The 21,201-nt window shown below is 25.7% G+C and overlaps 7 protein-coding genes and 1 long non-coding RNA gene across 12 annotated transcripts; 3 read left to right on the forward strand and 5 right to left on the reverse strand.

Annotated features, from left to right (window-relative positions):
* The first annotated feature begins 93 nt into the window (after positions 1-93).
* On the forward strand, positions 94-3,709 carry Mgat1 (alpha-1,3-mannosyl-glycoprotein 2-beta-N-acetylglucosaminyltransferase). The gene is made up of 11 exons (XM_035866832.2): positions 94-301; positions 513-642; positions 934-1,042; positions 1,151-1,302; positions 1,470-1,694; positions 1,781-1,919; positions 1,991-2,219; positions 2,432-2,536; positions 2,651-2,741; positions 2,904-3,074; positions 3,145-3,709. The coding sequence occupies exons 2-11, from the start codon at positions 538-540 to the stop codon at positions 3,256-3,258; spliced, it is 1,440 nt and encodes a 479-aa protein (XP_035722725.1). The 5' UTR covers positions 94-301; positions 513-537; the 3' UTR covers positions 3,259-3,709.
* Positions 3,710-4,017: 308 nt separating this feature from the next.
* Positions 4,018-5,201, reverse strand: ND-19 (NADH dehydrogenase [ubiquinone] 1 alpha subcomplex subunit 8). The gene is made up of 3 exons (XM_035866512.2): positions 4,832-5,201; positions 4,439-4,614; positions 4,018-4,378 (listed from the first exon to the last, which is right to left on the reverse strand). Exons 1-3 carry the CDS (start codon positions 4,958-4,960, stop codon positions 4,162-4,164), a joined length of 522 nt encoding a protein of 173 aa, XP_035722405.2. The 5' UTR covers positions 4,961-5,201; the 3' UTR covers positions 4,018-4,161.
* Positions 5,202-5,388: 187 nt separating this feature from the next.
* Positions 5,389-7,417, forward strand: LOC118441728 (zinc finger C4H2 domain-containing protein). 3 transcript variants are annotated; one of them, XM_035866509.2, is made up of 5 exons: positions 5,389-5,864; positions 6,022-6,193; positions 6,286-6,467; positions 6,604-6,828; positions 6,934-7,417. In XM_035866509.2, the coding sequence occupies exons 1-5, from the start codon at positions 5,806-5,808 to the stop codon at positions 7,061-7,063; spliced, it is 768 nt and encodes a 255-aa protein (XP_035722402.1). In that variant the 5' UTR covers positions 5,389-5,805; the 3' UTR covers positions 7,064-7,417. The 3 variants fall into 3 exon arrangements, with proteins under 3 accessions (XP_035722402.1, XP_035722404.1, XP_035722403.1); XM_035866511.2 differs by having other exon boundaries at positions 5,391-5,864; positions 6,619-6,828; positions 6,934-7,416; XM_035866510.2 differs by having other exon boundaries at positions 5,458-5,864; positions 6,604-6,819; positions 6,934-7,371.
* LOC118441730 (uncharacterized) lies at positions 6,350-8,852 on the reverse strand. The gene is made up of 3 exons (XR_014982140.1): positions 8,200-8,852; positions 6,684-6,846; positions 6,350-6,484 (listed from the first exon to the last, which is right to left on the reverse strand). It is a non-coding gene; the product is annotated as an uncharacterized LOC118441730 (long non-coding RNA).
* Positions 8,853-9,610: 758 nt separating this feature from the next.
* On the reverse strand, positions 9,611-13,090 carry Cln7 (CLN7/MFS domain-containing 8). Of its 3 annotated transcripts, none has more exons than XM_085656859.1 (10): positions 12,561-12,579; positions 12,394-12,469; positions 12,155-12,302; positions 11,838-12,081; positions 11,547-11,635; positions 11,231-11,450; positions 11,023-11,122; positions 10,791-10,925; positions 10,536-10,645; positions 9,614-10,432 (listed from the first exon to the last, which is right to left on the reverse strand). In XM_085656859.1, exons 2-10 carry the CDS (start codon positions 12,423-12,425, stop codon positions 9,924-9,926), a joined length of 1,587 nt encoding a protein of 528 aa, XP_085512985.1. In that variant the 5' UTR covers positions 12,426-12,469; positions 12,561-12,579; the 3' UTR covers positions 9,614-9,923. The 3 variants fall into 3 exon arrangements, with proteins under 3 accessions (XP_085512986.1, XP_085512985.1, XP_035722866.1); XM_035866973.2 differs by lacking the exon at positions 12,561-12,579 and adding an exon at positions 12,836-13,090 and having other exon boundaries at positions 9,616-10,432; XM_085656860.1 differs by lacking the exons at positions 12,394-12,469; positions 12,561-12,579 and having other exon boundaries at positions 9,611-10,432; positions 11,838-12,077; positions 12,155-12,296.
* A 427-nt stretch (positions 13,091-13,517) lies between these two features.
* TfIIFbeta (transcription factor TFIIFbeta) lies at positions 13,518-15,307 on the reverse strand. Its single transcript, XM_035866975.2, has 6 exons — positions 14,773-15,307; positions 14,535-14,686; positions 14,337-14,426; positions 14,097-14,221; positions 13,885-14,028; positions 13,518-13,788 (listed from the first exon to the last, which is right to left on the reverse strand). Exons 1-6 carry the CDS (start codon positions 14,919-14,921, stop codon positions 13,627-13,629), a joined length of 822 nt encoding a protein of 273 aa, XP_035722868.1. The 5' UTR covers positions 14,922-15,307; the 3' UTR covers positions 13,518-13,626.
* Positions 15,308-16,120: 813 nt separating this feature from the next.
* Positions 16,121-21,124, reverse strand: LOC118441924 (WD repeat-containing protein WRAP73). Its single transcript, XM_035866974.2, has 7 exons — positions 20,802-21,124; positions 20,550-20,732; positions 20,222-20,401; positions 16,975-17,244; positions 16,717-16,873; positions 16,440-16,649; positions 16,121-16,362 (listed from the first exon to the last, which is right to left on the reverse strand). Exons 1-7 carry the CDS (start codon positions 20,964-20,966, stop codon positions 16,157-16,159), a joined length of 1,371 nt encoding a protein of 456 aa, XP_035722867.1. The 5' UTR covers positions 20,967-21,124; the 3' UTR covers positions 16,121-16,156.
* Positions 17,697-20,227, forward strand: Elp2 (elongator complex protein 2). Its single transcript, XM_035866970.2, has 2 exons — positions 17,697-18,971; positions 19,046-20,227. The coding sequence occupies exons 1-2, from the start codon at positions 17,782-17,784 to the stop codon at positions 20,190-20,192; spliced, it is 2,337 nt and encodes a 778-aa protein (XP_035722863.2). The 5' UTR covers positions 17,697-17,781; the 3' UTR covers positions 20,193-20,227.
* Positions 21,125-21,201: the final 77 nt, after the last annotated feature.

Genomic DNA, 21,201 nt, shown 5'->3' on the forward strand with positions numbered 1-21,201 from the left:
GATAAACATTTTGAACTCGAAATGACAATATCGATTGTAACATAATCGATCGAGAATCGCACTAAATATTTTTTATATTGCGTATAAGATATCGGTACGCGTGACATTACGTTGACAGTCGTGTCCAGTCTATCTAACTGTATTTTATACGTTGACTCCTGATTTGTCAGAACTAAATAAAATAAGAAAATTAAATTTAAAATCTTATCAATGCACTATACTAAATATGATTACATTTGTACAATCCAACTAATACATGATTACCTAAGGGATCGTAGAAAAGTCCTTCGGTAAAAGAATGGTAAGTAACCTATAATTCTGCTTAATATATCTTTTATGTTTGTCTTTTAATTAATTTATTAGTAATTATTAAATGAAATATACAAAAATATGGAGTAGTTGGAAATAAATTGGAGTTATAATAGTGACAATAAAAATAATATTAAACAAATTTTTGTTATTTATTTTTATTAATTTTTAATTGTTTAATGTATGTTAAATATTTATTACAGTTGAGGTGACATTTCTGGTTCTGTCATGCGGAACAGGTCAGTTGGTATTATTTTTGGATCTCTCGTCTTATGGGGTGTGATTACATATTTTTTATTTCTTGATCAACCATCAGGCAGGGATCAAGAAAAGGTAGTTTACTTATTATTTGTTGTAATTCAATCATTCATGTATTTTAAAATACTGAACAATTTTTTAAATATAATATACAGAATTATTATGATATAGAATAATGAATATAGATTTTATTATCTGTTTAATTGATTTGATAAGAACTGTTATCATAAACCTGATAATAATAGATTAATTTAGACTAACTTCATATCCTTGATTTATTTATGAATAAAATAACTCAATAATCAAAAATAAGAATATATAGTACTGTATTTATATGAAATTAATAATAATATTATTTATCAATAGCAAAATAAACTTTCAAAACAAATTAGCAGATTGGAACAAAGAGTAAAGCAACAAATTGCAGTGAACCAAGAATTTTTTCAACATATTGAGGAAAATAAACATCATAGAAGTAAGTACATAGAAAAACATAACTATATTTATATTAAATTAAATGTTTAATTGTTGCTTTACATTAAATTTGGATATAATTTATTTATTTCTTTTTTCCTTTTTTTAGAATTAATAGAGAAATTGATTATCACTCGTGCAACAATAGCCATTCCAAAGAATAATGAACAACATGAAAGTAATATTAAACAACAACTGCTTGAAAAGAATGATTATAAAGAGAAATGGACAGATTCTAAGGATTTTCAACAATCTACAAAGGTCTTTGTAATAGATTTTTATCTTGACACCTTATTGTAATTGATAGTTTACTTTGTTTATTAAATATTTGATCTTCTTATATTTATTATTAGTATATTAAGTGTCTAACATTAGCATATTCAATTACATTTCGTTTCCTACATTTACTACATTTAATTTTTTTACAGACAGAGGAAACAATGAAATCAAAAAAATCTTTACCAAATGGAGATCCAATAATAGCTGTATTAGTTTTCTCATGCAATCGCATCACTGTTCAAAGATGCTTAGATCAATTAATAAACTTAAGACCTAGTGCAGTGCAGTTTCCAATTGTTGTGTCGCAAGATTGTGAACATGAGCAAACTGCAGAAGTTATTTCTAAATATGGAGATAAAATACTGCACATTCGGGTACTGCTCTATAATTTTTATCACAGTCTTATGCAAAAATATTTTATTATGGAGATATTATATAGTTGACATATAATTTATTTCAGCAACCTGACCAATCAGACATAGACATTCCACCTAAAGAAAAAAAATTTAAAGGATACTTTAAAATTGCACGTCATTATGGATGGGCACTAAATCAAGTATTTTTTGAACTTGGATATGAAACAGCAATTGTAGTTGAAGGTATTTTTAGTTAATATTTTTATACATAAAGAAGAAATGTGATTTTTTAATTATTATAAACATATGTTTAGACGATTTGGACATAGCTCCTGATTTTTTTGAGTACTTTCTGGGTACTTATCCTCTGCTAGTGTCTGATCGTTCCTTGTGGTGTGTTTCGGCATGGAACGATAATGGTAAATCTGGTCTAGTGGATGAGCATGCACCACATTTACTATATAGGACAGATTTTTTTCCTGGTTTAGGCTGGATGTTGACACGCCAGTTATGGCAAGAGCTTGCACCTAAATGGCCCAAATCGTAAGCAAAATATGCTTATTGTTAGAGCTCATTATCAGTAAATTTTTTTTTGAAACTGTTTAATTTCTATATAAATAGAAAATAAGAGTTTTTTTTCAAATACATAATGTATAAATAAGAAATTAAAAAAAGTATTAAATTAGATTAGATGTATCTTCACTAATGTAAATTCTAGAATTGTTTTTGTGAAGTACATTTTATTTATATTACAGGTATTGGGATGATTGGATAAGACAACCAGAACAGAGAAAAAATAGAGCCTGTATTCGACCAGAAATATCGAGAACAAGAACTTTTGGAAAAATTGGAGTTAGCAAGTATGTTAAATGTTTTTCACTCCATTCAAAAATAGCAATTATTATTCTATAATAACGTTATATTATATATCAACATTTTTAAATGTTTTAATTGTACATTGTTTTATTTTATAGTGGATTATTCTTTGAAAAACATTTGAAATTTATCAAGCTGAACGAAAAATCTGTGCCTTTTACCAAGATGAATTTAACCTACTTGCTGAAAGTAAGAAATAATTTATTATAAAAGGACTGTTGTGTCTTTTATATAAATATTGAATATGTTTCTCTTATTTTTTTCTCTCTCTCTCTCTCTCTTATATATATATATAAACATAATTCTTAGGATCACTTTTGTAAAATTTGATAATATTCTTGTGTTTTCCAGGATAATTATGATGTATCTTTTACGAATGAAGTACACCACTCTACAGTGATTACTTATTCTGAATTAAAAAGTGGACATATAATTATACCAGGTCCTGTTAGAATATTATATTATACACGTTTGTCATATAAAAATACTGCAAAAATGCTTGGTTTAATGGATGATTTTAAGGTAATAAAAACTATGTGACAAATTATTGCCAAAATTACGTTAAAATTTAAAATTATTATCAATATTTTAGAGTGGTGTACCAAGAACTGGATATCGAGGTGTTGTTACATTCTTCTACAATGGTAGAAGAGTTCATTTGGCACCAGCTACAAATTGGAGTGGTTATGATATTACATGGAGCTAACACATAATGTATCATTATGATTTGTAGATTCTGCAAATATCATAAGGATCTATCCTTGTCATTGATAGACTGAATGAACATATGAGTCACAAGGGATTAAGTCTATAATACCAAATACTTATTAAATAAACAGCAAGAGCAGAGCTTCCAATGTGTGCACATCGTTTCTCTTATGAAGTCTGAAACTGTTACTTTCATGATGCTTTATGATGAACTAGTTGAATTTAGAGAGAAATGCTGAGTGCCTCAAACGTCATACCCACCGTTTATATGTACATATATAAATTAATTAACTATAATTATATGTACACTGTAAATACAAATGTATTGTATCTTAAATATCAATTCCGTGCGTACTCTTTTTATCGGCAAGTTTTATGCATTTTGCCTTGTGTACAGGTCAACAGAATTTTTTTTCCATTTACAATAAAGTACAGGTGGTGTTCCCTTTAATATATATTTTTTATAACAATTGCTTATATTACTTACAAGATCAAAAGATGAGATACTGAGAAAACTAGTACTGCTTAAGTTGATTAAAATTCCTATTATTGATGTTAATCTATTAAGAATCTTTATAAGGATTTTTTATAATTTCTTTTAATAATGAAAAGTATAATGTATAAAATAATTTTTTTAATTATTACGTTTATGTTTATAGTTGAAATTTACTTTTCTATAAATAAGTTTAATATTTAAATAAGTTTATTTTTTAAATAATATGTTTTATTTTTTTTATATACTGAATGAATCTTACGCTTTTATTGAATGAAATTTATTTGTCTATTAAAATTTCCATTTGCAATATATAGACAACAATTAAATATTATTATGATGTCGTCATATAATGCTAAATAGGTTTTATACAACTTCTATAAATGCTAACTTTATTAAATAAGCAATTTAGTTAAAGAAATTTCGATTACCAAATTTACCAGGAACTTCAGGTTTTTCCTTTGGAAGTTCTGGAGGTGCATCTGGGAATTCTGCAATATCAGGTTTAGGTCGTGGCCTTGAAGAATCGTGTATCTTAGTTTCACAAAAGTATCCAAAAGGAGGTCGTTCAATTTTGAGATTATCCAGCACACATTTGTCCACAATTGCTTGAGTTTTTCGACATCTATGATATAAATATTATTTTAAATTATGCTTTATATTCATAATTTAGAAATGATCTTACTTGCTGAGTTCTATAGTTCCTGATGATCTTTCTAAACAAGTCACATATTGTTCGAAATCTTCTCTGCAATGTTTTTTTAATTGCTTAAAAAAGTCCAGAGCACAAGCTGTTAGAGCTTTACCTTCATTTATACAACGTCGTGCATCTTTTTCTTCTTTTTTACATAACATAAATTCCTATAAAAAAAAAAAAAAATAATTTTTAATAAGAATAAAGTTTTAAAATGTTCTTCAAATTTCATTAAATAAAAGTTTTATTTTTAATTTCTATTTTTTTTTCTATGTTCACTTTTCTAAAGACAACATATTTTGAAAGGTTATTTAATAAACAGTACGAATGTTACATAACTTCTAACATATTTTAAGTATATATAAATAATAAAAAATTACTTACATTACTTTGCCACTCGCACTTCTTTCCTACATAAAAAGAAGCAGCTTGTAACACGGGATAAGTGACATTTATTTCTTGAACAGTTAACTCAGAATCATCGGGAAACTTAACTTTCTCCGTTACAACCATTTTTCACAGATAATTTTCTTTCGTTACTGTTTTAATAATACTGTATATATATATGGTTTTCAACCAACTATCATAAAATGCTGAGAAGCAACTATATGCTTCACAGCTTCTGAAATTTAGTGTCTCTTTGCAATTTCAATATATAATACACGAAACAATTTTACTACTATATATATCAAATATGATTCTTTGTAGACCAAAAACATTAGTTGAAAAGGTTAAAAGTACATCGAACTCATTTGATGTTCTTTTTGTAAATGCAATCATTAGTAAAAAAATAATTTACATAAATAATTACGGTAAAAGAAAAGATAAATAGATAAATATCGATAATGTTCAGTTTTTAATTTTTATTCGAATTTAACTATACTCTGCATTTACATAAAATTTTTTTATTATTTTGGAATCTTCATAAAGTTACAATAAAGGAACAACCAATCCTTTCGTTTAATATGTAGAAATACATATACCTGATTGGTCCTTCTTTTTTTTGAATAATTTGAGCATAATAAGCGTTATTTTGTACTACAGTGCCATCTGAACGTTTAAATCACTAGTAAACTGTAATAAGCTATAAACAACATGAAGCCGATCTTTGCTTGAAAGAATTCTTTTTTATTTGTATATTGTTCAATATTGTATATGCAGTAGTAATTATGTTAGATTGCATTTAAGATATAGTTTGTACATGATTGAATATAATTTATTATAAAATCAAAATACTGTTGTGTGTCCTGAATCAGTTTTTTATAATCTGTTCTTATATATATTATTTTTGACAAGGAGGCATTAGTGTAAATCCGTGAACGCCCATAATAAATAAGAACTCCTGGTTCAATTGTACAATGTCAGCTACTGAGACTACAGTTATTTTTGCAAAATTGGAGGCTTTAAAAGAAATCAGGTTTGAACTTTTATATATTTGTATTTTTCATATTTTTTAATCATATAACAATCAAATAAGGAAATAAATAAGAGCATTAATACTAATAGAAAAAGTTTTTATTAATTTTCTTATTACTTATTATTTATACAAAGATAATTATTGTCATTATTTTTAGAGCTAAAACTGTACAATTAGAAAAACTGAAACAAAGAATATTGCAAGAGGTAGAACAAACTGAACAAGAGGAGAAATGTTTATTAGAATATAAACAAGAAATGGATCTACTTATGCAAGAAAAAATGGCACATGTTGAAGAATTACGTCAAATACATGCAGACATCAATGTGGTAAAAACAATTATTGTAGAAATTTTTAATATTTGTAAAAAAGATAAATATATAAATCATTAAATATAATTACATGTATTGTATTATTACAGATGGAGTCAGTGATACACCAAGCAGAAAAAGCAAGGAACAGATCACGGGAAACTGCTAAACTTATACATAATAGTAATTATCAACCATTAAAACATGATATTGATAGAATGCGCAGAGAAGTATTAGGTTTGGAAAGATTACCTGAATTGTATGAAACAGAATCAGATCTTATTTCTCCTGAGTAAGTAGTTCTATTATCTAAGAGAAGAGAAAGATGAGAATCATAATTGATGTATATTCATATATAAAATTAATCAATTTCAAAATAGTTAAGTTATAAAAATTAAATTATATAAATTTAATTTTTTATCGTGTAGACGGTTTATTTGCAGTTACTTCGAAAGGCCAATGCAAAAAGCAGAATGGAGAGTAGAAGTTCGTGGAGAAGATTTATTACCTCCACATAGTTTACATCATCCTGGACATCCAGGTGGTTCAGCTTCTTTTCTCGCTCCTCAACCTCTTCAAGGACCTAGTAAGCCAGAGCCTAGACCATTGCCCCCTGCTCCTGGTCCACCTGCTCCAACATTCAGGTACCACTGGTATATCTCCAATTTAATCTATAATATATTTTTATATTTACATATATGTATAATTAAGTAAATTTTCATGAAAATATAAATGTATTTTTTATAATTTTATTTTAGGCAACAACCACCACCAATGAAATCATGCCTTTCATGTCATCAACAAATCCATAGAAATGCACCAATTTGTCCTCTTTGTAAAGCTAAGTCTCGATCACGTAATCCCAAAAAACCAAAGAAGAAAGACTAATTATAGCTGTAAATTTTATTTATAAGATGCATGTGTGCTTTGATTTTTTACTTTATAAATATGGATTAGAGATCATTAGAAATCTGGAATGATAAGCATAATTTGATTTTATCGAAACGAAGAGCCATTTATATCGAATTTTGTTTTACGATTTTTTACTTTTATGTATTGTATATTTACGTTTATTGTATTATAAAGAAATAGTAGATAACATTATATAATTGGCCAATTAAGAAATTAAAAAATTAAATTTAAATTAATTGATTTAATTTAAAAAAATTAAATGTATATTGATTTATAAATTTTTTAAATACTGAAGAAGTCTTCAAATGTAATAAAATGTGACAAAAATATACTTTTTGCAATTGATACATTGTATTCATATAAATACTATTGCACACAATAAAAAAATAGGAATAATTCATGTTTTGTTTTTTTTTCAACCACTTTTTATTTAAGGCTGTTCATTACGCCTGATTTTATGATGATTTACACTAACAATAAATACAGGTATAATTTTTGAACAGTCCTCTTTACTTACTGAAATTATAATAATTGAAACGATTATTCTAATGTAATTATTTGTTTTTCTCGGATGGGATTTTTGGACGGGTTGTTTTCTTTTAGAACAAAAAAATATTTATTGTGTGCAACTCTCGGGTGGAACTTTTGAGAATGATCTTGGTCGGATCTCCTTTTTTCAATAGAAAAAAATCGAGTATTAAGACTGTTCATCATCTCTGCTTTTATAATGGTTTACGCCAGCAATTACAAAAAGCGTAATACTTGATCGATTTTAATGAAAAAGGTCTCATTTTAAAGACACATGTTTAATCTAGGACCCCGCTTTCCCAAATTTTTGAAAAAGTTTTTTCTTTGAAACAAATCGTGTTAAAAAATGATATTCCTTCGAGAATAGTTTATGCACAAATAAAAAGATTTCTCAAAAATTCGGAAAAGTGGCACTCTAGATTAAACTGTCTTCTTTAAAGTGAGAACTTGTTCATTAAAATTGGTCAAGAATTACACTTGTTCTCATTGTTGGCGTAAATGCTGTTTTCGACATTTTTTACAAAGAAAAAGTTTTCTATTGTGGCGCCTCTCGAAATTTGTGGCAAAAGAGAAGAAGCTCGTACCCTCACTACTAGTTCTCATATCACTCTTGAATGAGGAATGTTTGTTCCATGATGTAGCGACTACCAGCTTGGTTGTATATGTAAATAGCTTATGCTCAGATTTTCGGAATTATTCCAAATGCAAAGAAATTAAAAATTATATTATATATGTTATGCATTTCATCACAAGTAATATCGAACTAATGATTATTTTAATACACTTTAGTTATTTATAATTAACTAGAAACAAAATATATAGTCTATACAATTTACAAATACTTTCCAATTAATCTATCTTTAGAAAAATATAATGACATATGGTTTTCTTCTTGCTTTGTCAGATACATTACCATTTTTACCACATACAAAAATTTCAGTTACACTAACTCAATCCTTATATTACGCGAAAGAGGGATATAATCTAATATTCGCCGATACAATAGCACATAGTGGAGAAAGTATTTCCCTATTACACTTATAGTTCATATTTTATCAATACTTGTTGCTGAAGTTGCATACACTACGAGCGAAAAATAGTGAACAGCCTTAAAATAATGTATTATATATACACACATACACAAATACACATGCACGTTTATACTATGTGTGTGTATGTATGTATGTGTATTTATATATAATATATAATATTTTTAAACTTTATTGTATAATTTTAATATAATCCAATTTTTCTAAAAATATTATTATTCATGTAAAAATTATTTTTTCCATAAAAAAAATTTGTACGCACGATATTATTTCATAATAATAATACGTTTCATATAAACAATATATTTCAACATAAACAAAAATTATCTTTTTATATATAACAAATTGTTTCATATAAATTGCATTGCTATTACATATAGTTGTTTTAAGTAATATATTACTACTTAAAATAATATTACTTTTTATAATTTATATATAAAGTTATATATATATATATATATATATATATATATATATATATATATATATATACTTTTATCCAACTTTGATCAAAATGTATATCTTTTAATCATATATTCAAATATCACATTAGATTTAATATAAGTACATTAGAATTTCATATGCTAGTTTTGTTGGCAAGATAATTGTATAGATATTATAATTACTAATATATTCATTAATTTTACTTATAATAATAATAACAATCCTGTTGACAGAATATTAAATGAATTATAATTTTATAGTTTACATAGGAATTTTATTTTCTTTATTTTTTTCAATATATTTGAATATGTTTCAAACTATATGTTTTATTAACTGTAAAATGTAAATGTTATTGCTTCAAATAAATGATATATAATTTAATAATTTTTCAAATAATATTCGGTTTAATATATCTAAAAAGAGAAAAAATTATGTTACTTCTGTATTCTAATAGTTTAGTTGGTATCATTAATAAAATTTGTAAAATTATATCTATGATTATATATAGATAGTCTTTCTTTCATTTATCGTACATATTTTTTTTCTAAAAACTATATTGCATAATAAAAAAATGTAAATAGGCATCAAAATATATTGCTTCTTATATCATAATAATATCATATTTATATATATATAATCTATTATGATTGGTTGGACTTACGCACATAGTAGAGTTCAAGTAAAATATTTGTTGATATTATTAGTCTCCAATTTCAATTTTTTGATATGAGAAAGTATAATTGAAATATATATTATTTATATCCAGATATCTAGATGATATCACAAATCAAATTTTAGCTTTCTCATAACAATATTTACTTTTTATCATAACTTATTATATCACATTTGTGCGTTTCATTTGTTTCTTCAATATTAGATTTAGTACGAACTAAAGGTATTACAGTATCTTGCTTTTGTTCTTCTTCTATATTATTTACTTTAATTATTGTCGGTGGTACTAAACGTGTATTTACTATTTGTAACCATACCATGGAAGCTAATAACATTACTCCTGTAATACCAAAAGTATGATATGTTCCAAAGCGCGTGTAAATCACGCTAACAAAAACTGGTCCCAGAACTCTAGAAGCGCACCCAGCACCTGTCATTAATCCCATCCAAACACCTTGTGGTCGTGGCCCAAGAACTTTACTAAATATAGTTTGTATTAAGGTAACTCCTATAGGATATCCTATACTAGTGAAACTATATCCAATAATAAATTGTAGTACAGTTAATTGTGGAGTATATTTGCACCATTCTTGAGTACTTTGACATCCTAATATTTCTGAACCATTCTCATTTGTAGTTATATTGTTGAAAGCTACAAAATATATACAAAAAAATTAAAATACGTTTCCAAAGCTATATAAGATATAACTTTAAATTAATTATAATAATAATTGATATATTTGATCAAAAGTTACATCCAAAATCAGCAATCTTTGGAGGATCAGGCCCCCATGGAATACAAAATAGTCGTCCAATAAACATAAATAGAAAACCACCCCATAGCATTACTTTTCTTTCAGCAAATCTAAAAATAAAAAAGAAAGATTAGTTTGAATCAGAAACAAATTCATGTATATTAATAAAAATATACTGTTATTATACAAAAATATAAAATAAGAAAAACTATGTGCTTTTACTATGTGCTTTTTTATATTATAAAAAGAATTTACCTTTTACAAATAGGTCCAATCATTACAAACGTGATACATGCTATCACACCACCAATACTCATTAACAATCCCAAATAATATAAAGATTCAGTTTTTGACCAAGCAAATTGATCCATTGTAAGAGGAGAACCCAATCTAAATTGTATAAATATAATGAAATAGTAAACCAAAGAATCATTGTACATAACATTTAAATATATATCTCTGAAGATTATAAATATTATTTTCTTACGTTTCTATAAGAACAAAATTAAAAACCAAAACAAAAAAAGCACAGATTAATGTCCAAGCTGCTAAATAATCAGACTTTATTGCCTTCCATGTTTCTTTTTCTACAATATAAGATAATATTTAGTAATAAAAATTAATTATGTTAAACAGACAGATAATAAGAGAATAAGAGAATATGTAATATCATAAAAAAAGAAATGATTTTTTACCAGTAGCTTTTCCACCATTACGCATAGCTTCTTTTATAGCAATTGTATGCTCTTTAAAACTCCATGGTAAAAATAAAATGAAATTAATAATTCCCATTACAACATTTATCCAACCAGTCATTGTATACATATTAAATGGTAAACCTAGAAAATATAGAGTTTTATCACCAAGTGGAGTAACAGCAGCTTGTAAACCAGGTCCTACTACAAATCCTAAAACCTAAAATTTTAATTGGCATCAATTTTTTATTACATAAATATTATGACACTTTAATAAAGAGAATTATTTTGTGTATATGTTGTACAAGAATATTACCTGTGCAAGAGTAATCATAGAAACTGCCTGAGTTCTTTCTGTAAGTTTTGTAGCTGCAGATAAATATGATCTAGCTACTGCAACGTTAGCTAGAAATAATATAAAATAAAATTGATCAAATCGATTAGTATTTATTCTAGTCACAAGAACTTCTATTAGAATAATGAAAGTAGTACATACAAACAGATTTAAGATATTAATCCTATACTTTCATTGTTCATTTTTTTTATTCAACTGTATTAATAGATACAGAATAAATAATTGATAGATAAATAATTGAAATTCATTAACCAGAACTAACTCCAACGAGGAATCTAGCACTAGCCATAAGAGCCTTTCTATCGCCTGGTAGAATTTCTAGGATGCTATACATTGTTGATGCACAGATAAAAAGGAATAATGTAACTAAAAGAGGCATTCTTACAGATCCTCTTTTGTTGCCCCACCAACCAATTAATGGAGAAAATAGCATTTGACCTAAAGGATTAGCTGCTACTACATAACCCATATATTCTTTCCCTGCTGTGCGATCTAACTGAAATAAAAGTATAAAGTAACCAATATATTTCTATATTTGTTTTTATAATGTTTATTATTTTAAATTATACCTTATCTAAATATGGCCAGACTCCAGTTAAAACTATGCTGAATCCAAGAGACATAAGAAACATAGTAAAATAAATTATATATATACTTTTCCATCGTTCTCTCTTTTCCTTAAGTGTTTCTAAGTCATCATTAATATAAGCAGACTGTCTAAAAAAGTGAACAGAATTTTTTAATGAAGAAAGGTAAACTTTAATGATTAAATTTATATGTATCTTTATATTATTAATTTAAATTATACTTTTTGGCACATATTTTCCTGAGCCGATCCATCAAAAAATAATATGTAAATATTTCTTTAAAAAGTATTTTATTTCCTAAAAAAATAAAAAATATTAGATACATTAATATATTCAAATAAATATATTAATTATTCGTATGTAAGTTTAACTAATAAAGGGAAATTACAGAAGATATAATTAGACCATATGTTACTATATGAAGAACAAAGAAATTGTATTTTCATATCAATTGTCAAATTTAAATAATTAAATTCATTACCAATTTGAACATAATTCTAAATAAAATAATATGATCAAACAAAGACAAACATGATATGTAATGCATTAGCTATCTGCATTACCTTACATTTTTGAAGTTAAATCATTTTATTTAATAAAATCATTTAATTTAATATAAATTATAAATTTATAGAAAATTTATAGAAAATTATTAAATCTTACGTCTGTGCTCTTATTTGTACACCGTTGATTGATTACGTTAAAAATTTAGGAGGTTAAATTGACATATTTATCTTCACAATTGTTTATACAATCTATCTTGTATCATATAATATATTAAATTTAATCATATAAGTCAATTAACACAAACATTAATAAATTAAAAGTCACAAAAGATATGAATACATTTTTGTCTATTCATATTGCACTCTCCCGAAATTACATTGAGATAAATTATCTAAATAAAATTGCCTTAGATTATCGAAGTTATTTATAGTGAAAAACTAGGGAAATCAAGATCTTATTTAAATAAAAAAGATTTATTCAGATAAGAAATCATAAAGTACAGTTTGTATTAATCATAAAAACATAATATAAGAATATTTCCATTGCAATTTCATTATCTCATTAAAATGTCTTTTCATTATATTTTCTGGTAATATTTTATATTAATTTTCGTAGAATGCTTAGAAATTAATAATAGTATACTATAAAAAATTTATTTACTATTTGCTTCATAGTGTAATATGATATACTGCTACAATAACATGATTGCATTTTATCATAATCACGAAATGTGATATAAAAATAACAATTCGTAATTTTAGAAAATGCGCATTAATTGTAATTTGTATTAAAAATGCAAACTAAACACGTAGGATAATTGAATCTTAATTTATCAGTCTTCAATAATGTTTTTATTTATTTAGAAAAATAAATATTTTTTTTTATATTTAGAGTTCTAGCAATATAGTCTTTTAAAAATAGGATTATTTATATACACAGATACTATCTTAATCATCATCGGATTCATTAGTTTTTTTAGAATCATTTTCTGCGGATTTCTCTTCTTCTTCTTTATAATGTCGATATTCTGGTTTTAATTCCCACATATTTCGATGTGGATTTTTCAAGTTGTAGTTACATACTTCATTAAGAATTTCTTTTAAATATACCTAAAATTTATATAAACAAAATCATTAAAATTGAATGTATTAATTACATTATAATAATTTAGATTTTTAGGATTATTAATTGATTTTATAATTTACAATTGGTTGTCTTGTAATTTTTACAAGATCTCTGATGTTATAATACTGATGTTTTTCAAATGCTGCAAAGAGCATATCTAAGACTGCATCTTTATTATCTCTCATTTTCTTTCCTTCTGCTTTCTTCTTTTCAGCATACTGAATCTATAAAATATATCATATTTTTATGATATTGCACATTATTAGAAATACAATAAATAAAAAATACTTACATTATGTTTATGATCAGATACAGGTTTGAAATTGTGCACTACCCTATCTAATTGTTGAACTTGTCTTTGTGGCACAGATGCTTTTTTTATGCTTTCTAATTTTAGTTTCATATAACAATTATCAGCTAAAAAATAAAAATAAATAAATAATGTTAAATTGATAAATAATTAATGTTAAATTAATACTAACATAATATACATTTATCTTCGTACAAAATGTTTTGTACAAATAAAACATACCATATGGACGACACTCTAATTTTTGCACTATTCTTCCTTCCATATACAGTTTTTCGCTTTCAGGAACAATACTATCAGATGTAACTGATGCTATAGTATAAATAAAATAAGTGATATAAAAATTTCTTAGCCAAAATTATTCTAGCAATAATGCATAAAAACTATTTTGCAAAATAATATTACATTTTAAGTACTTACGTGTAACATGCGAAAAGACTCCTAACATTTGTCGAGTTACTGTGGTAACATCAAGTCTATGCTGTTTCGGAATATCTTCTTCCCCTGGTTCTTTTAAAGCTAAAACAGCTTCTGATAGCCTGAGAGATACTTCTGCTTTTTGACCAGGATTTCTAATGTTTAAAATATAAACTAACTGTTTAATCATTTTAATAGAACATATAATATATTTTATTTCAATTAATCTGTATAATCTTACTTAGTTATTTTTAATTTTCCTACTTCTATGTTTCCGGGTGCCTTTTCCCATTTATTGGCAATGTATTTTGGAACTTTAACAAGCCATACACCTCGTCCTGCATTACTTAAATCTAATTCCTTTTCTGTATGAGGACTATTAGCAGACATGATCTCTTGATACTTTTGCAAAATGTAATAAATAATTGTATAATATAAAAATACTAAGAAATATATATTTATTAATAAAAGTAAAAAGCAGTTTTTACAAATTTCACAATTTTACTAATAATGAATGCTAAAATGCAAATTAAATATATTGATATGTTGCAAAATTAATAATGTTAAGGTTAAGAAACGTTATACAATTTAACTTATTGTACATATACATTTATCTTCTTTTTGAAACAATACTTTTATATGTATTTAATTTTATTCATGATAAAATTTATAGAATAATCAATAAAAAATTAATAAAAAACGTTTTTGCTTAACAATGCAACGTTAATAAACTAGCTTTCATTAGTGTAACTACTTGTTTTCACTTTTACCATTTACTACACAGTAACTAAATAGTTAAGTAGAGATGTATATATATATGCATATGGATGTTTCTAGATGATCTAGATGATCTAGAAACATTCCATACATAATTACAAAGATCGACAACGCAATATCACCATCTTCCAGATATTATAAAATAAATCCCTAGCAACTTCATTTCCATCTAGACTTCAATATCGAATGTCATGATATCATTTCAGAGTTAACTTAATTTATCTTTATTAATATAATTATAATATATATGAAGAAAATAAAATTAAATTTTCTATTATTATCAATTTCACTACGTATATGCGCTACAATATTTTATATCTTAAGGCTGATCACACATACTTTTCAAAACAGTAATAGTAAGATTTCGACCAATTGTGTTACTCGATTTGGCCACCATACAGTAGCGGTCAAAAACTCATGTTGGTTCATTATTATGGTTCTTATGGACAGCCAATCAAATTACGAAGTTGTCAACGTCACAATAATTGATAAATTTACTTTTAAAGCTTATAAAATATTTCTTAAATATTTCAAATAATTCATTCCTATAATATATACCACAACAAATAAAATCAAACTCGCCGTAGTAACACTATATTATGGAATGTTATCTTGCAGCTGTTACGTTACGGTTACTGTTACTGTTTTGTAAAGTATGACCAACATAATTCTATATCTTTATTTAGTTGATATCATTTAATGAATAGGTTAAGCAAGTTTGGTATAATTCAAAATTAATTTTACTAAGTAACGCTATGTATCCTATTATATAAAGTAAACAATTTTAACAAATTTTGTGAAAGTTTATTATTTAAAAAAAATAATTGTTGATACATACATGTATGTTATTAAAATTTATTTTCCATTTGACAAATAGCAACTTTATTATAACCATATAGTATAAATGTTTTTCCATTAGAATGCCAATGAGCATTTAAGGCTGTTATACTGTTTGGTGTGGGTATACATATTGCTTTATCCGGTGTCCATTCAAATATATATGCACATTCACAAAAAACCAATAAATGAACATGTGTTGGATTCCATTTTATGGCTATAAATGTAATAAAAAATATCATTGATTGTTTAACATTTTAATCACTGAGTAAATTAGTTTCAAGAACCTCATACCTGTAATAGTATTTTGAAGTAATAAATAATCGATATAATCAGCAACTAAATCCCATATCCATAATGTACTGGGATATAATTGATGTTTTATAGCTAAATATCTACCACATGAACTGTATTCTATGATATCGACTTTGGCAATTGAAAATTTATTACTATTATCAATTTTTCCAATTTTAATATTCAATGGTCGGTCACTTTCTTCTTCCACTAAAAGCATATTTATTAATTTCAACATTTTCCAAAGAAAATAATATACTAAGTATATATCACTTACATGTATGTTTGCTGTTTAAGATAGAAGGTTTAACAGAATTTTTTGATTGAATGACACATTCTTTATAAACTTTGTTTAAGTAGTTATTTTCAGAAATAACAGGTTCCAAATATAATTGTAGGATTGGATCCCATGTTACATGATTAAGAACTACAATCTATATACAAATCAAAAATTTATTATGAATGAAATTTTTATAAGAAAGATTTAATCAAGTACAATATAAAATTTTTCTTGTATATATGTGTATATATATACCACTTCATTAAATCCAATGACTGCTAATAATTGACCACTGGCACTCCATTTTACATTTTCAATTCCTTTTAATTCTCTTACTTTGTCATATACTACATCAGAAATATTTTTGTTCTTTAATGGAGAAAACACACCAATATTTTTTTCCTTAAGAGTAGAATATATAATTAATTTTGATTCATTGCTTAATGAACACCATATACACAATAAATCATTGTCTGGAGACCAACATATGCCACTGATACTATTCAAACGTTCACATATAAGTTTCTAAAAAATATTTTCTCTTTTTATTAATACTTATTCTTAATAAATGAAATAAATATTAAGTTGGACAATTGTATAATAATAATAATAATTATAATAATTATAATAGTTATAATAATTATAATAATTATAATAATTATAATAATAATAATAATAATAATAATAATAATAATAATAATAATAATAATAATAATAATAATAATAATAATAATAATAATAATAATAATAATAATAATAATAATAATAAAATAATAATAATAATAATAATAATAATAATAATAATAAAAATTATGGAATCTATTACTAATTTAAATTTGAATTCAAGTGAAAAACCATTGTAGTTTCAACTAACTTACCAATTTCATAAGTCTCTAGCATACATTTCCTAGGGAATAATTTATTTATAGAATTGTTATCATTGACTTTTAAATTGCTACTATAACCTCCGATTATTTCTATTAAAATTTATACACACTTTATTTACTAATGTCAGTAAATTATTTTTATATTTAGCCCCCCTTTCCCAAATAATTATAGAAAATGACAACTTGCTATATATCTTGTGCTTGCAATCGTGTTCCACATTCAATTGATTGGGGAAGAAATAGATTAATTTGTTATGCAGCATGTAATGCAGTGGCAATATATAATCCAGATGTATCAAAAATTGGTAAAGTTTTGCAAACACTTTATGGTCACAAAAATCGAATTAATACAGTGCAATGGATTAAATTCGGAAATGAAGATCCAGAAACAGAAATATTATCATGTTCATCAGATGGTACTGCAATTATTTGGAGTAATTTTCATGGTTCTTTCGAATGTACTTCTATTTTAAATGTGGGTGAAATTGTTACTTTTAGTAATTATTTATACCTTAATAATACATTTAATGATACATCTTTCAATAAATTATTAATTTGTACTGGCTCAAGTACAGGAGACTTAAAATTATGGCTAAGAAATGATGATAATAATGTTGTATGTTTTCAAACATTAACATTTGGAAGAAAATTACCTATAGAAGCTTTTATATCATATTTACCATATAGTAATTATTCTTTACTAGTAATAGCTTTAGATGATTCTTCAATTCAATTATACACTCAAAGTTCAAAAACTACAGATTTAAACTTTGAAAAAGCTCAAATTTTATTTGGACACGAAGATTGGATTAGATGTATAGATATTACGAAAGACATAGAAGGAAATATTTTAATAGCAACTGGCTCACAAGATGCCACAATACGTTTATGGAAAATTTCTATACACAAAGAAGAAAAATCAATTGAAGAAATACTTGAGCAAAAGAAACACTTATTTGAAGTTAATGGAATAAAATATAACACTACTTTGGAATCTGTTCTTTGTGGTCATGAAGGCTGGATATATGGTGTACATTGGTATCCAGTGAAAAAACAAGATGGCATCAATCATAATTCAACAAAATTATTATCATGTTCTTTAGATAAATCAATGATTATATGGGAACCAGATCCTGCTACTGGAATATGGTGTGAAACTGTAAGAGTTGGTGAAGTTGGTGGAAATTCTTTAGGTTTTTATACATGCAAGTTTAGTCCGGATGGATTAAATATATTGGCACATAGTTATCATGGATCCTTTCATATATGGCAATACACTAACTCAGCGAAAGATTGGATTCCAAGATTTGCACCTAATGGACATTTTGAGGAAGTAGTAGATCTTTGTTGGGATCCCAAAGGAAGGTTTGTACTATAGATAATGTCTCTTAATGATTTTTATAATATAAATTATAAAAATATCCTTATTAATGTAACAGATTCCTCATCACTACTAGTACAGATCAAACAACACGAATCCATGCGCCATATAAAGATGGTTTAACAGAATTGTGGCATGAGATTGGCCGCCCACAAGTGCATGGATATAATATGGCATGTTTAGCAATATTGAAGCCTTATATGTTTGCTTCAGGGGCAGAAGAAAAAGTAGTACGTATTTTTACTGCACCATCAAATTTCAAAAAATGTTTGACACAGATTGCAGATACAGATGACTTCGAAAATATGGTAGCTGAAGGTGCTAATGTACCGGCACTTGGATTAACAAATAAAGCAATATTTGATACAGAAGTTAAAAGAAATGAAAACTGTTTAAAGAATGAAGATTACAATCCATTAACAGAGGAAGAATTAATGCAAGATACACTTTGGCCAGAATTACAAAAATTATATGGACATGGATATGAAATATTTTCCATGGCTGCTAGATATGATGGATTATTGTTAGCTACAGCATGTAGATCAACTTCACCCGAATATTCTACTATAATATTATGGGATACAAAAATATGGTCACAAATTCAAAAACTATCATCTCATCAGCTGACTGTTACACAGCTTTCATTCTCACCAAATGGTAAATATTTATTATCTGTATCTAGAGATAGAAGATGGTCATTATTTGAATGCAATGAAAATTTTTACAACCTAGTTGCATGTAGCTCAAAACGTGATAATCTTCATTCTCGTATAATTTGGTGTTGTGCATGGTCACATGATTCTTTATATTTTGTAACTGGATCTCGAGATGGTAAAATTGGTATATGGGATGAAACTGTAAAGGAAGTTAAACCTATTGTACCATTAACAAGTTTAGATGTACAAAATCAATCAGTTACAGCACTTTCTTTTGCCCCATTAAAAATAGAGGAGTATTATATCCTAGCCGTAGGCTATGAAACAGGTCACATTGAAATTTATAAACTTATATTAAAAACAGAAGATTGTCTGTGGAAGAAATATATAATGTATAATACTGCACAAGCTCATCACTTAACTGTAAAGAGACTTGCCTTTAGGCCTCAAGATAATAATCAGTATAATAAACTACAATTGGCAAGCTGTGGATCTGACCATACTGTTAAGATTTATAATATTGATATTTTCAAAAATAAAGATCTATAATTCTATTAAAAATATAATTTTTTACTTACCCTGCTTATTTTCCAATTAAAAGTTTTATAAATGTCTACTGTTTCATTACCATTGTCTGTTATTATCACAGCTAATCGATCACCATTTGGGCTAAACATTAATTTATTAAATGCTGATGATTTCAAATTTGGTATATGTAATACACTATTATCTTCTAGTGACCATATAGATACCTGAATCTAAATAATCAAGGAATAATTGTTTTAGACATGACAGTATGGAATAGATATAATAAAATATGAATAATTTGAAATCATTTCAATATTCAATTTTAAGCTTGATCATTACTTGTAAAAATGTAAAAATTAAAAAAAGTATTAGACATACATTGAGTTCTGATAAAGTAAGAAGATGCTTATTATTTGATGACCAAGTAATGCTTGCTAAACCAGCACTGCCTTCTATTAATTTATATTTCCATTGAGGATAATTTAACGAATATACTTGCACAACAGCTTTTGTTATATTAGCACATAAAATATATTCGTTGTTCGGAGCCCATTCTATGTACTAAAATAAATATATATTTAAAATAAGAAAAAAAGGCTAGTTATTAGCAATTTATTTATTCGAACTAACCTCGATTATATCAGAGAAAATGAATGATTGCACAGTATTCCATGTTTTTACATCCTTTAGAATTAAATTTACTTGAAATGCAATTGCTAAATATTTACCATTTGTTGAAAAATAACACAATTGATTATTTACGCGTAATATTTTTTCTTCTGTTTTCAATGACATCGCGCCGTTTTCTTCTGTGCAATCAGTGATAATTCAGTTTGACCATCTTTTAGTTAAAATATATTTTTTGAAAGTTAGCTAATTATAGTAAAAATTTGATATTTTTTATATTAAATAATTAAACATAAATAATTCTTTTTCATACATAGGATGTATTTAAATATAGAAACGTATATATATTAATATTACATGACATGAAATATAAATGTTGTTTTCTATGTATTGTCAGCAGTGA

Source organism: Vespa mandarinia, chromosome 5 (assembly GCF_050613455.1).
Source record: "Vespa mandarinia isolate Hongniang chromosome 5, ASM5061345v1, whole genome shotgun sequence".
Classification (NCBI taxonomy): domain Eukaryota; kingdom Metazoa; phylum Arthropoda; class Insecta; order Hymenoptera; family Vespidae; genus Vespa; species Vespa mandarinia.

Bases quoted from the DNA above. Each gene is read 5' to 3' on its own strand.
- Mgat1 (XM_035866832.2), top strand. From the start codon at position 538: ATGCGGAACAGGTCAGTTGGTATTATTTTTGGATCTCTCGTCTTATGG. The intron at 1,303-1,469 runs GTCTTTGTAATA...ATTTTTTTACAG, and splicing joins ATTTTCAACAATCTACAAAG to ACAGAGGAAACAATGAAATC. The intron at 1,695-1,780 runs GTACTGCTCTAT...AATTTATTTCAG, and splicing joins ATAAAATACTGCACATTCGG to CAACCTGACCAATCAGACAT.
- ND-19 (XM_035866512.2), bottom strand. From the start codon at position 4,960: ATGGTTGTAACGGAGAAAGTTAAGTTTCCCGATGATTCTGAGTTAACT. The intron at 4,615-4,831 runs GTAAGTAATTTT...TTTTTTTTATAG, and splicing joins AGTGCGAGTGGCAAAGTAAT to GAATTTATGTTATGTAAAAA. The intron at 4,379-4,438 runs GTAAGATCATTT...TTTATATCATAG, and splicing joins GGAACTATAGAACTCAGCAA to ATGTCGAAAAACTCAAGCAA.
- LOC118441728 (XM_035866509.2), top strand. From the start codon at position 5,806: ATGTCAGCTACTGAGACTACAGTTATTTTTGCAAAATTGGAGGCTTTA. The intron at 5,865-6,021 runs GTTTGAACTTTT...CATTATTTTTAG, and splicing joins GAGGCTTTAAAAGAAATCAG to AGCTAAAACTGTACAATTAG. The intron at 6,829-6,933 runs GTATATCTCCAA...ATTTTATTTTAG, and splicing joins CCAACATTCAGGTACCACTG to GCAACAACCACCACCAATGA.
- Cln7 (XM_085656859.1), bottom strand. From the start codon at position 12,425: ATGGATCGGCTCAGGAAAATATGTGCCAAAAA. The intron at 11,123-11,230 runs GTAAAAAATCAT...CTTATATTGTAG, and splicing joins TAATGGTGGAAAAGCTACTG to AAAAAGAAACATGGAAGGCA. The intron at 10,926-11,022 runs GTAAGAAAATAA...TATACAATTTAG, and splicing joins AATTTTGTTCTTATAGAAAC to ATTGGGTTCTCCTCTTACAA.
- TfIIFbeta (XM_035866975.2), bottom strand. From the start codon at position 14,921: ATGTCTGCTAATAGTCCTCATACAGAAAAGGAATTAGATTTAAGTAAT. The intron at 14,687-14,772 runs GTAAGATTATAC...TTTAAACATTAG, and splicing joins GGAAAATTAAAAATAACTAA to AAATCCTGGTCAAAAAGCAG. The intron at 14,029-14,096 runs GTAAGTATTTTT...TATATTTTATAG, and splicing joins TATCTGATCATAAACATAAT to ATTCAGTATGCTGAAAAGAA.
- Elp2 (XM_035866970.2), top strand. From the start codon at position 17,782: ATGACAACTTGCTATATATCTTGTGCTTGCAATCGTGTTCCACATTCA. The intron at 18,972-19,045 runs GTTTGTACTATA...TTAATGTAACAG, and splicing joins TGTTGGGATCCCAAAGGAAG to ATTCCTCATCACTACTAGTA.
- LOC118441924 (XM_035866974.2), bottom strand. From the start codon at position 20,966: ATGTCATTGAAAACAGAAGAAAAAATATTACGCGTAAATAATCAATTG. The intron at 16,874-16,974 runs GTATATATATAC...ATTTGTATATAG, and splicing joins TCATTGGATTTAATGAAGTG to ATTGTAGTTCTTAATCATGT. The intron at 16,363-16,439 runs GTATGAGGTTCT...TTACATTTATAG, and splicing joins ACTTCAAAATACTATTACAG to CCATAAAATGGAATCCAACA.